General features: G+C 49.9%; 1 protein-coding gene across 1 annotated transcript; it reads right to left on the minus strand.

The window, feature by feature from the left end:
- Nucleotides 1-2251: 2251 nt before the first annotated feature.
- DHX33 (DEAH (Asp-Glu-Ala-His) box polypeptide 33) lies at nt 2252-11133 on the minus strand. The gene is made up of 11 exons (XM_008941272.1): nt 10978-11133; nt 10167-10394; nt 9287-9457; nt 8112-8297; nt 7322-7433; nt 6798-6957; nt 6317-6405; nt 5663-5790; nt 4761-4964; nt 3857-3943; nt 2252-2560 (listed from the first exon to the last, which is right to left on the minus strand). Exons 2-11 carry the CDS (start codon nt 10323-10325, stop codon nt 2252-2254), a joined length of 1605 nt encoding a protein of 534 aa, XP_008939520.1. The 5' UTR covers nt 10326-10394; nt 10978-11133.
- Nucleotides 11134-12410: the final 1277 nt, after the last annotated feature.

Consider the following 12410-nt stretch of genomic DNA (forward strand, 5'->3'; position numbering starts at 1 on the left):
ACAGAACAACACAAAGGATTCAGAGTTTTTACCATCCCTTCTTTATTTTGGGAAAAAAATATACAAATGAGTTCTAAGTAAACATCCACCTTTAAACAGACTGTTAAACGAGACAAAATGTCCTTATATTACTCTTTTCCCCTATTGTGAAAGCAAGAAATAGAGAGCTACCATGCTTGGATAATTCCCTGCAATTCCTGTGAGAGAACAACTGAAACAGCTGCAGACCCTGGAAATACCAATAAAAAAATGCAGATGGTCAGACAGACAAAAGCACTTTTTTTTCCCCCCCTTTTCTTCATTTTTTCAAACCACCAAAGAACAACATTACAAAGAGGCAGAAGGAAGGGATGTGTGTCTGTTTCCACAGCACCCATGCAGGCATTAGAATCATTCAGTTCCAGGTACACCAGGTACTCCAGACACTCTTTGAGGGACAGCAATTTGCTGATCAGCACAAGTGACATCCCAGTTAAAATCAAAGAAACAAGAACAAAGAGGTATTGCCACAGTTTTCAAAGAGAAAACCAAGATAAGCATGGACAAAATATGATGTGGCCAATGGAGCTCAGCCCCACAGATCACAGGCACAGCCAGAGGCTTTCTCCAAGCACATGGAATGAAGAAGGGTTCCCAGCAGCCACTGATGTTGTAAAGGTGCTGGGCTCTTCTCACAGTGGTTGAACACGAGGGAATGGCCTCAAGCTGCACCAGGGGAGGGTTGGTTTGGACATTAGGAAGAACTTTTTCACTGGAAGGGTTGTCAGGCGTTGGAACAGCTGCCCAGGGAGGTGGGTGATTCCCACCCCTGGATGTGTTTAGCAGCTGTGTAGATGTGGTGCTGGGGGATATGGATGAGAGGAGGGTTTGGTAGAGCAGGGTTAATGGTTGGACTCGATGCTCTCAGAGGTCTTTTCCAACCCAAGTGATTCTATGAGTGACACCACCCCTAAGCAGCCCTACTGAGAGAAGCTTTTTTGAAAAAAGTTGCTCTTTGAAGGACACAAAACCCAAACCCCCCAGTCCCACCACAGCCCACGGGCACAAACCCAGTGACACTGTGTGTGCAGCACAGCCTCCTCCCCTCTCCAGACACCTAACCTGCTCCAGCTCAACTCAGCCAAAAACTGGCAGGAATTACCACACTACATCAACAGACTCTGTTGAAACCAGAAGTTACCTCTCCCAGAGAGGTTATTTTAGAAGTAATTAGGATATAATTTAAAAACAAGTTATATTTCCACCCCTCAACACACAGGGATAATGGAATAAATCCACTTTAGTTCAAAGAACATTTCCCCTCTGGAGTGGCACCAGTTTCTTGATTCCCTTATTTAAAAAGACAGTTAAGTTTATATTGTCTCTTTTCCCCAACAGGAAAAAAAAGAGAAGGGTAGATGCCAAAGGAATAGAAAACAAATACTAGCTACTAATGGTAGATCTATGGTTCTTCACAATGTCAAGCTCCAAACCAAAATGGAAAACCAAAGTGTAATTGGAAACCAAAGTACAACTGGGACAGGGCTGGGGGAGGCAGGAGAAGAAGAAGAGCTGATGTCAGAGCAGAACACATGAACATTTGATGAATCCAGGACCTCTAAAGGAAGTCCAATCTCTAGAGCATGTTTTCATTCTCATTTTGGCAAGTCTGCCTCTCCCAGAAACCACTGCCAGAGGTGAAGGCTGTGTCCTGGCAGGCATTCACTGCTGGCCTTTGCAGGGTCCCAGATAAGATGGGGAACATGACAGGTAGGGAGAAAGATGCTTGATGAGGTAAAACCACCTCCCCCTTCTGGAAACAGAAGAAAAGAAACAACACAAAAGGGTTTTTTCCCCCCTGCAGGTAGACATTTAAAACTTTTTTCCCCCAATAACACCTGCTAAGGATACAAAGCATCATCAAAACCACCAGGTCTGCTCCAAAGCTCTCGTGCGATTTCCCTTCTGAAAATAAACTGTTAAAAACTGGGATCAGACACCAGCTGCCCTGTTCCCTCAGGACAGGTTTATCACCCACACCCTCACAGGGTGCACACTCTGTTCCCCTTTTAACAGATTCACTGCTAAAACCAGCCTAAGCTCTAACCCTCAGAGAGCCGGGAGATCTGGCTCTCAAGGCGAAACCATCTCCCCCCGAGGTTTAGCTCCGATTTGCAAAGCCAAAGCTCCACCCCCATTCCTTCCACGCCCAAACCCACTCCCTTAGGGCCGGCCCCACAACCCGGCTGTTGTTGCCAGGCCTGGGGAGGGCTCAGTTTTTGGCCGGGCGGAGCTTCCTACGGAAGTAGTCGGGCGCGGCTTCGTAGAGCCAGTCGGGGTCCACGACGCACAGGTCCCGCATGTAGCGGCGGCTGGTGTGCAGCAGCCCGTTGTACACCACGCAGGCCGGCCTGCAGTGGAAGAGCACCGAGGAGGGGTGGATGGCCACCTCCTGCTGCGAGTCCAGCGTGCTGTAGGTGCCGTCGGGCCGCAGCTCGGCGGCGTTCATGAAGAGGCTGTGGGCCAGGCACCGGCGCACGTTGCCCGGCTCCGAGCGGGACGACTCCAGGGGCACGGAGAGCTGGAGGCAGCAGAGGGGGGAGGAGGTGAGAGGGGGGTTTGAAACTGGGCAGCGTGCTGGCAGGCAGCCTGGGTGTGGCTGGGCTACAGCCCCTGTCTGACTGTTCATGGTTTGGAGTCAGCTGGGTGTGGGTGTATCCAGACCGGCAGCCTCACGGTGTAAAGGGAAATTCTGCCTCCTGCTTGGGCTCCTCCTCTTCCCTCTCCTTCTCCTTCTCCCCATCCCTGGAGGAGCTCACTCACTGTTCTGCTCCTGAGGATGTTTCCCTCTTTAAAGTGGCCACTGTGTGTTTGCTGGGCTGAGTAGAACTTTGCCTACTGGCTCAAAGCTAGTGTGGCCAGCAGGAGCAGGGGAGGGATCCTGCCCCTGGACTGGGCACTGGGGAGGCCACAGCTCCAGCACTGGGGTCAGGTTTGGGCACCACAGGGTAAGAAAGAGCTTGAGGGGCTGGAGCAGGTCCAGAGAAGGGCAATGAAGCTGGTGAGGGGTCTGGGGAACATGATTGTGAGGAGGGGTTGAAGGACCTGGGGGTGTTTAGGCTGGAAAAAAGGAGCCTGAGGTGAGACCTTTGTGCTCTCTACAACTCCCTGAAAGGAGGTTAGAGTGAGCTGGGGGTTGGTCTCTCCTCTCAAGTTAGCAGTGATAGGACAAGATGAAATGGGGCTGAGTTGCACCAGGAGAGGTTTTGGTTGAATATTAGGCAGAATTTCTCCCCTGGCAGAGTGGTGAGGCCTTGGCCCAGGCTGCCCAGGGAGGTGCTGGAGTCCCCAGCCCTGGAGGGGCTCAAAACACATGTGGATGTGGCACTTGGGGACATGGTTTAGTGGTCATGGGAGTGTTGGGTTGACAGTTAGACTTGATGATCTTAGAGGTCTTTTCCAACCTTAATGATTCTATACTTAAACCCATTATTCAACTTGTGGGCCTCCTTTTCCTGATCCACCTTCTCTGCTGGGGAAGGGTCACTGGGTGGCAGGACAACCCCAGATGTGGGCTCAGTGTAGACAGCAGGAACCATAAAAAGTCCTCTAGGGATTCAGGCCAGGGAGATGTTAGGCTAACCCAGACTAACAGCAAACAAAAGATGAGCCATAAAGCAGATGGAGACTGTGCTGGGAGAGAGTGTCAGGACAGGTGGCAGTGGGATGGGTGCTGTAGAGCTCCCAGAGCTCCTGACCCTGAGAACAAACCCAAATGTTCTCACTCCTGGGACAAAAAGCTGCAAAATCAGTTTGGGGACAAAGAGAAAAACACAAAAGTGGTGAAATGGAGAAATACAACGTGGTGACAAGTTACCTTTACACAAATGTCCCTGAGCTGAGCTCTGACTTCTGACACAAGCATCATGTTCCTGCCATTGACAAAGTTCTCCTTGCACCAGTCCTGCAGCAGAGACATCAGGAGTCATGAGTGGCCATTCTTTCACCCAAAAAGCATGACAATCCTTGGATACTATGAAAAGCAGAGTCCTCCAAACACAATCTTTCTCAGAGAAAAGCTGCTATCCCATTTCCTTGTCCTATTTCTCCCCTTGATTACTCCCCTCTGTCTATGTCCCCTCCCACAGAGCTAACCCACAGCATGTTGTTGTTCTCTCCCCACTCAGCCTTGCTCTGCAAGGTCACTGGGTGCTGTGACACCACTTGCTGTCCCACAGCTGGTGAAAACAAACCATGCAAGAATGACAGATGCTGCAAGGAACAGGGCACCCAAGTCTACAGAACTACAAATCAAACAGAGAAGTTTATAGGGTAGGATAAATCAAAATCTGCTTGTAAATATGCTCAGGTTTCTGCAACAGACCCTGCCAAAGAGCTTGTCTAGGTATTTATCAGCAAGTTTCAACACTCTCCCACTCCCCCTGTTTCCAGCTGGAAGCAGGGAAGGATCCTGGCTCTGAAGACAGGACTGGCCTCATGAAGCACTGAGAACCAGCTCTGCTACAGCCTTCTGGAGCAGCCTCCAGCACCTGAACAGCTTTCCCCAGCCATCCAATTGTAAAGGATGGTAAGTCCTCTCTTCTCTTTGCTTTGGATCTTCCCAGGAAAGCACTTTTCCCAAGAAAGGCTGGGCCAGATGATCCTCAGGGTCCCTCCCAACCCAGAACCCTACGACGTACGTCGCGTGACCAGATGTCACCCTGCTGCATGCCAAAAACATCTCCTCACCCAGCAGCCCTGGCATCCCCAGAGCACCCCACCTTGTTGCCACTGACGTTTTTGAAGGCCCTGTAGATGCTGAGCAGGGTGAGATGATCCCCCTCACTGGAGATGAATTTCCTCCTGACAGACTGCACCTCCTCCCTGCGGGCAGGGGGGTTGTAGAGGACACTGTCCACTGACAGCAGTGACACGATGCTCAGGATCTCTTCTGTGCAGTGGAATTTGGGGGACAGGAGGATGGTCTGCAAACAAAACGGAGCTTGGGTCAACCAAAGGGTTGTGGATACACAGACCTTTCTGCTCACTGCCAGTCCAGGAACAGGAGCAAGCATGGTTTAGGACAATTTCATACAGTTTTGGGTCTAGAGACAACTGGAAACCCTCCTGTGGGTCCTGCAAGCACCTCTAACAGCAACTGTCATGTTTGTTGCAAGCATGGTTTAGGACAATTTCATACAGTTTTGGGTCTAGAGACAACTGGAAACCCTTCTGTGGGTCCAGCAAGCACCTCTAACAGCAACTGTCATGTTTGTTGCAAGCATGGTTTAGGACAATTTCATACAGTTTTGGGTCTAGAGACAACTGGAAACCCTTCTGTGGGTCCAGCAAGCACCTCTAACAGCAACTGTCATGCTTCTTCCTGGAAGAAAACCAGGGACTGCAGGGAAATCACCCTTGTTTCAGCTTCAGAGGTGTCAGAGGATATTTTAAATGATATTTTAAATGATATTTTAAATGATATTTTAAAAAATCTCCCCAAACTAAACAACAAATGACCAGAGCTGCTGCAAATAAAGCTTTGCTTCATCAACGTGTGGCAAATCCACACTGCAGTCACCCCAAATTCCAGACCTGGTTCAAGGAGTTTGAAAGAGATGTGCCAATGGTACTGGGAGGAGTACAGGAAATAAAAATGAGCTGATTTTGCTGTAGTTTTTACTTTGGAAAACTTTGGCTCCAGGGGAAAGGCTGCCATCTTCCTTCCCAGGGGGGTCAGGACAAGCTGATCTTCCTTTTGCTCCACAGCTCCCAGGAGTTCCAGCTGCTCAACTGCTGCTTGAATAGCATCTGGCAAAACAAAATGTGGAGGCTGTGAGGCCTCCTGCCTGGCACTGCCAGGATCAGCTGCTGCCATCCCTCACCAGAGGGACAAGTACTTTGTTTAAGAGAAATTAGTGCCCCAAGCTGCTGTTTATCCCCCTCTCTCCAGCAGAACAATCACCTTTTCCAATTTAAGGAGCAGAACCAGAAGCAAAACTAAAGCTGTGGTGTCTAGCTTGGAGCAGAGGCTGTGTGAGATGGCAGTCAAGGCACAGCTTCATCTGCCTCATGACTCAAACCTGCTCCCTGCTCTGTTTGGAGGCTGGACTCTCCAGCTCCCTGCTGCAACCATGGCTGCTCTGAGGAGACTGAGCACAAGCAATGATTCTGAGAGCTCTGGACCACCAGAAGATGCAGCAGAGAGGCTTTCACAGCTTTGACCCTCCATACTCCATCTTCTTTGGCTGGCTTGAAAACATTACTTTTAAGCAATTCTTCAATGATTCACTTGTCATTTTTTTTTTGTTCCAAAGCTGCCTTTGTAACCACTTACCAGGAGATGGTTTGGACATGAAGTCAAAGGTGAGCACATTGGGAATTCTCAGGGCCAGGAGCTGAAGTATCACACTGGCCAGGTTACACCTGCATAAAAAAATACAACCACCCAGCTGAGATTGTTCTCTCCCTTTATTTTGAATTCTTTTTTTTTCCTCTTTTATTTGCCTACAAGCTGAGACAGAGCCCTCAGATCTGTGCTCAACTTGACAGAGACTAGTCCAATGCTGGCTGGTAAAGGTTTGCTGCCTAAACAAGGAAGGGCAAGAGGTGAGTCCAAGATTTGGAGGAAAGTCAAGACAACTTGACTTTCCTCCAAAAAGTGTGTTCAGAGACTGGGAGCCCAACCTTCCAACCTGAACAAACCCTTCCCAGTTGTGTTTAGTCTCCACAGTTCCTTTCTCTTAAAAGCCAACCAGCCAGACCTCCTCTGTAGCAGCACATACAACAGCACGACAGCCTCAGGGTTCTGTCCTCACCTCTGGATCTCAGGTATTGTCATCTTCTCAAACTTCTCAAACTCCTCCTCTGTGTAGAGCCGGTAGCAGACCCCACTGTCCTCTCTCCCTGCCCTCCCTGTGCGCTGCCAAGCCTGGGCCTTCGACACCCTCTGCACTGCCAGCACTTCCAGGCCAGTTTCTGTGCATGGAAAAGCATCACTCCAGTCAATGGCTGTGTAAGGCACAGCTTTGAAAAAACATGTAGGATTAACAATAAAAAAAATCCCAGGTCTGCCACCCCCACACTGCTCAGGCTTTCCCTGGTTTAACCCCCTGAGGCAACCCTGTCACACACAGTGTCCATGAAGAGAAGATTCATACTGGACAGATTTTTTTGCCCCCACATGGCTGTTACCAAAAAAAAAACACCCCAACATCAAACCCCACACCTAAAACCTGAGATGTTAACTGAGAGGGTGCAGAGGGTGTTTTCAATCAGCTCCCAATGGGGCTGGTGGCCTCAAATAACTTCCACAAAACTGAGAACCCTCAGGACTCCTCACCAGGGCTGTACTTCTTGGCTTTGACCATGCCTGTGTCCACCACATACTTTATTCCTGGGATGGTGATGGAGGTTTCTGCAATGTTGGTGGAGAGGATCACTTTGCGACAGCCCTGGGAAGGAGAGCAGATGAAGCCACTCAAAAGCCACCTCAGATCAGCTGCAGAGAAGAAATGCTGCTGGTTTTTGCTGAGCCTGACCACCTGCCACGTGTTGTGACCACACACCATGCTTGCTGTGCCAGCTCCTGTGAATTAAGATCATTTCTACTTCCTAATCAGTTTCTAAAACACGTGCTGACACTTGCAACAAAATACACCCCCCAGGACAGCTGCCACCAAGGCCACCTCTAAACCACTTTGGTTTCCTTTCTGGCACAAGATCTGAATTCTTATTTATCTGCTGAGTACACAAGGGCCTCAGGCAGCACAGTTCCATTTACTTATGGCCATGTAAGGTGCCCACGTTTTTAGGTCTCTCAGCATTTGGCCCATTAATTGCAGTATTTTTGAGGGGATAGGTACATCAAATTCCTACAAAATGGGGCAAATTTCAATTCCTCTGCCTTTGTCACTCCCCTTAATCCTTCCAGCTTTCTGTGATCCCAAATGACTTATCACAACCATCACAGTTGTGTTACCTTCTATCCCACTGGAACCATTCAGCCTGAAGTCAGTGGATGGTGGAGACTCTTACAATCAGTACAGGCCACTTCAACCCCTTAAATTCCACATTTCTTCCAAACACTCCTGCAAACAAACTCACCCTGTTTACCCACCACTCCACCTCACCTTGGGGGCTGCCTGAAAGACACGGAGCTGCTGGGAGTAGGGCAGAGAAGCATAGAGGGGTATCACCACCATCCGTGGGCAGCCATCAGGGAGATGCTTGGCAATGTCTCGACAGGTTTTGGTCATGGCTTCAATTTCTTCTTGCCCAGTCAGGAACACCAGGATGTCCTGAGAAGGGGGAGCTTCCTGGAGACAGAGGGGAAAAGCAAGTGAGAAGTTAAAATGTTGTCCTAAGAGCAAGTCAGCAAAGCAGGTGTAGAAAAGACACACGTGTGGTGCAAGGTGTGCAGCAGCCTGGAGTTCCAAATGGACTCACCAGAGGTGAAGGGGAAACTGCATTTTGCAGGATTTATGAGAAGTTCAGATGGTTTGGATAGAGGGGGAGAATGGAGATTGTAACGAGGTGTTGTCCTAAGAGCAAGTCAGCAAAGCAGGTGTAGAAAAGACACACGTGTGGTGCAAGGTGTGCAGCAGCCTGGAGTTCCAAATGGACTCACCAGAGGTGAAGGGGAAACTGCATCTTGCAGGATTTAGTCTGAACAGGGTGGAGGAATCACTTGAAGTGCCATGGCTAGTTCATTTAACAACTGTGCAGGCTGTGCACAGCAGAGAGTCAGCCAGGACCCAGAACAAACCAGTCAACAGAGCTGGGGAGAGGAACTTTGAGACATGAGGTATGAGCTGACATCAGAAAGCTGAGCTTAGCAGCTTCCTTTCAACTCCAACCTCAGTGTCCAAATCCCCAAATCCTGACAGCAGCCTCTTCAAGGCATTAAATGCTGTTGAATTAAATGCTGTGACCCTTGGGCAGGTCTGTGTTCAAACGTTCAGTCCCACACCACCAATAAGCTGTCACCCTCAGGGATTTCTACTGGCTCTGCAGCTACACTTAGAATTAGCACCATCTCCACGCTACTGTTACCTTAGGCCTGGATTCTGTGTGACTGATCACTTCCAAACTTTCTTTTCCCTTTTGGAATGACACTGGCATTGTCAACCCCTCCCTTGAGTCAGTCCAATTCCCTAGCTCAGCATCCATCCACTCTTCCCTGCAGTGAGCACCTCAGGGATCCTGCAGTAGCAAGCTCAAACCATCTCTTCTACCACAGCAACCTGTGAGCCCTGATCCAAACCCACGGCCCCAGAGAGACCCAAACATGATGAGACCACCATACCTGATGGATCTGGAAGACTGAGACCAGTGCTGCTTGGAGGTAATCACTCTGAGGCTGTTTGGTGTTAAAGATCTGAATGGGATGCTGCCTGCCTTCTAAATAGAGAACAGGAGCTCCATTGAAGTACTTGGAAAACTGGTCCACATCCATCGTAGCTGACATGATGATCACCTTCAGAAGGAGCATGAGGTGGGTTAGAGCTGCAGTTTCAACCCAGCAGGACACTTACAAGTCAGGACTAGCCTCAAATCATCTTCCTGAGGCTGAGATACACGCTCAGAGGAGCCACAAGCACACAGGGTTTGGGACAGAAGAGAGCACAATCTCCTTGTTGCCCCCATCAGCTTTGCCACCACACAGGCAGGTGATAAAAGGAGTGAAGAGGAGCTGTCATTCCTTTCTGACATGTCATAAGGAGAGCTGAGTACCCCCAAAGCCAAGCTGTAGAATGCTCTGTGAATGAGACTGTGCTAGGACCCACCAGACCCCTACACCATTAAAACCAACATGCTTCCACATGCTTCATCATAGATCCCTGAATTTCTGCTGTGTCCACCCTACATGCCCATGGAATCTCCTCTCTCAGGGGACTACAGCTGTCACTTCAGGGAGCTCTGGTACCCAGGGTGTGCTCAGCAACAGCACCCAAACCTGCCCCAACAAGTCTAGACCTCACACCCCAAGGACTCTTAGGAAAAAGGGCATCGTGGATGTGACCAGACACCGTGTTTGGATGGGCCAGATCAGGCCCACCCACCCTAAGCTGGCCAGTCCTAACTGCTCAGATTTCAAAGGACTTTAAAAGGACAGTCAAAGCCGAAATTTCCAACGCTCTGGATAAACCCCAGGAGCTACTCCCAGCCCTCCCAGACACACGTACTTTTAGTGGCAGTTTCCCCAGCTCCTTTCTTTTCTTCTGGGCAGCTTTCACCACCCCCAGGAGCACCTCAGTGTGGATGGTCCTCTCGTGGGCCTCGTCCAGGATGACGACGCTGTACCTGCGCAGCAGCGGGTCCCCGATGGCCTCGCGGAGCAGCATCCCATCTGTCAGGAACTTGATCCTGGTCTCCTCAGAGCTGAGGTCCTCGAAGCGTACAGTGTAGCCCACCTGGGGAAGGGACCACCCCAGGCAGCAGTCACCTGCACCTCTCACCACCATCGTAGCACGTGGAAGGGCTACAGAGCACCCCGGGCAACCCAACCCAGAGCCAACCGCAACCCCACGGGGGCTCTGCAAAGCACATTGGAATTGTCCCAAATTTCCTTTCCTTCCACCCCTGCTAGAAACTATTCCACACTCTCTACAAATTTTAGGTAGGGCAACTCTTTCTCCTCCTCTTTCCCCCCACAGACAGAGCCCTGCACAAGCTCAGTGCCCTGCTCCCCCTGAGGGTGATGCGGGGAGCAATGGAAGAGAGCACAATATTTTTTGGTATATTCATTAGCCAGTGTTTTTTCGTGTGGAGGAGCATAGCTAATGATCAAGAAGTAAAACACCATACAGAGAGAGTCAAATGCACTCCCCCTCTGAGTCCCTGCAGCAGATCAACAGCCATTTGTTTCCATTCAGGCACATTATTCATTGAAGACGACCTCTTACCCCTGTGACTGCTCTTTATCTTACCCTGGGACTGCCCCATCAACACTGCAGCATGAAACCAAGTCCCTGAAGACTCTGCAAAGCCACCTACCAGTCTCCCCAGCTCTGTTGTCTTCTCACTGGAGACTCTGGTAGCCAAGGCTATAGCTGCTACTCTCCGTGGCTGGGTGACGGCAATGACGCCTTGGCGGCCAACTCCTGCTTCATAGAGGTACTGAGGGACCTGGGTGGTCTTCCCTGAGCCTGTTTCTCCTGAGGAACATCAAGGGAGATGTGGAATATCACAATATCAATAGTTTTGCCCCTTTTACAGCACCTTCAGATGAAAGGTTTCAACTCGTCTCGTTAGGTTCATTTTCAAGTGTGTGGAATCCCTGAAGGTTTTGGGCTGGAAAAGATGTTTAGAAGTCACCTAGTCCAAGCCCCTGCAGTAAGCAGGGACAGCTTTCAGGATGAGGAGGATGAAGATGCAGAGAGGTCCCACAGCCTGCCCAAAGCAGGGCTCACTGGGCACAGTGGGAGGTGGTGTGAATCACGCTGGTGTATCCTGGTGTGTGTTTAGCAGCCACAGGGGCACGCTGAGGAGCCTGCAGAGGAGATAAACTCAGCCCTGTCTGTCAGCTGCCAGGACTGGGGTGGGTTTTAAGGGCTCATTTATCATGGGAAATACAAAACATTTTTCATTTCATTCTAATAAATGTCAAGACTTTCAGCTGCCAAGGGGGAAGTTATGAATGACTTCAGCTCCTGAGAGTCAGAAAGGCTGAGCTCAGAGAAAGCCTAACACGTGAATGAATAACCCTCAACATGCAGCTGAGGAGATGCTTCTTCTGAAGAGCACTTGGGTTCAAGTTGCCTGAACTCCAGGCAGATGGTGAAACAGAAAGAAGGTTTTGCCTGCTCCATAAAATCTAAAGTCATCAGCTGCCTTAACGAGACAAAACTCAGGAATAAAAATATTACTGATTCATGATACTTCAGACTTACACCCAAAGTTAAAACGCATCTTAAGAGTCATGGAATCATTCAGGTTGGAAAAGATGTCTAAGATCAAGTCCAACCATCAACCCAACACTGCTGTGGCCACTAAACCACGTCCCCAAGTGCCACGGCTACACGTTTTTTGAACCCCTTCAGGGATGGTGACAGGGATGATGAACAACTCCTGAGCAGCCTGGGCCAAGGCCTCACCACAACTTCAGGAAAGAAATTCTTCCTAAGATCCAATCAAAACCTCCCCTGGTGCAACTTCAGCACACTGCCTCTCATGCTGTTTGTGGTTACTTGGGAGAAGAGACCAACCCCCATCTCACTCCAGGCTCCCCTCAGGGAGTTGCAGAGAGCACAAAGGTCTCCCCTCAGCCTCCTCTTCTCCAGGCTAAACCACCCCAGGTCCCTCAGGCTGTCCCATTCCCCCTGCACAGCAGGACCAGCCTGAACCCTGTCCTGGGGACACTGACCACCTTTCTCAGGACACCCGTGACCACAGAATCATCAAATGGTTTGGGCTGAAGGGACCTTTCA

This window comes from Merops nubicus, unplaced genomic scaffold (assembly GCF_000691845.1).
Source record: "Merops nubicus isolate BGI_N331 unplaced genomic scaffold, ASM69184v1 scaffold11545, whole genome shotgun sequence".
NCBI lineage: Eukaryota > Metazoa > Chordata > Aves > Coraciiformes > Meropidae > Merops > Merops nubicus.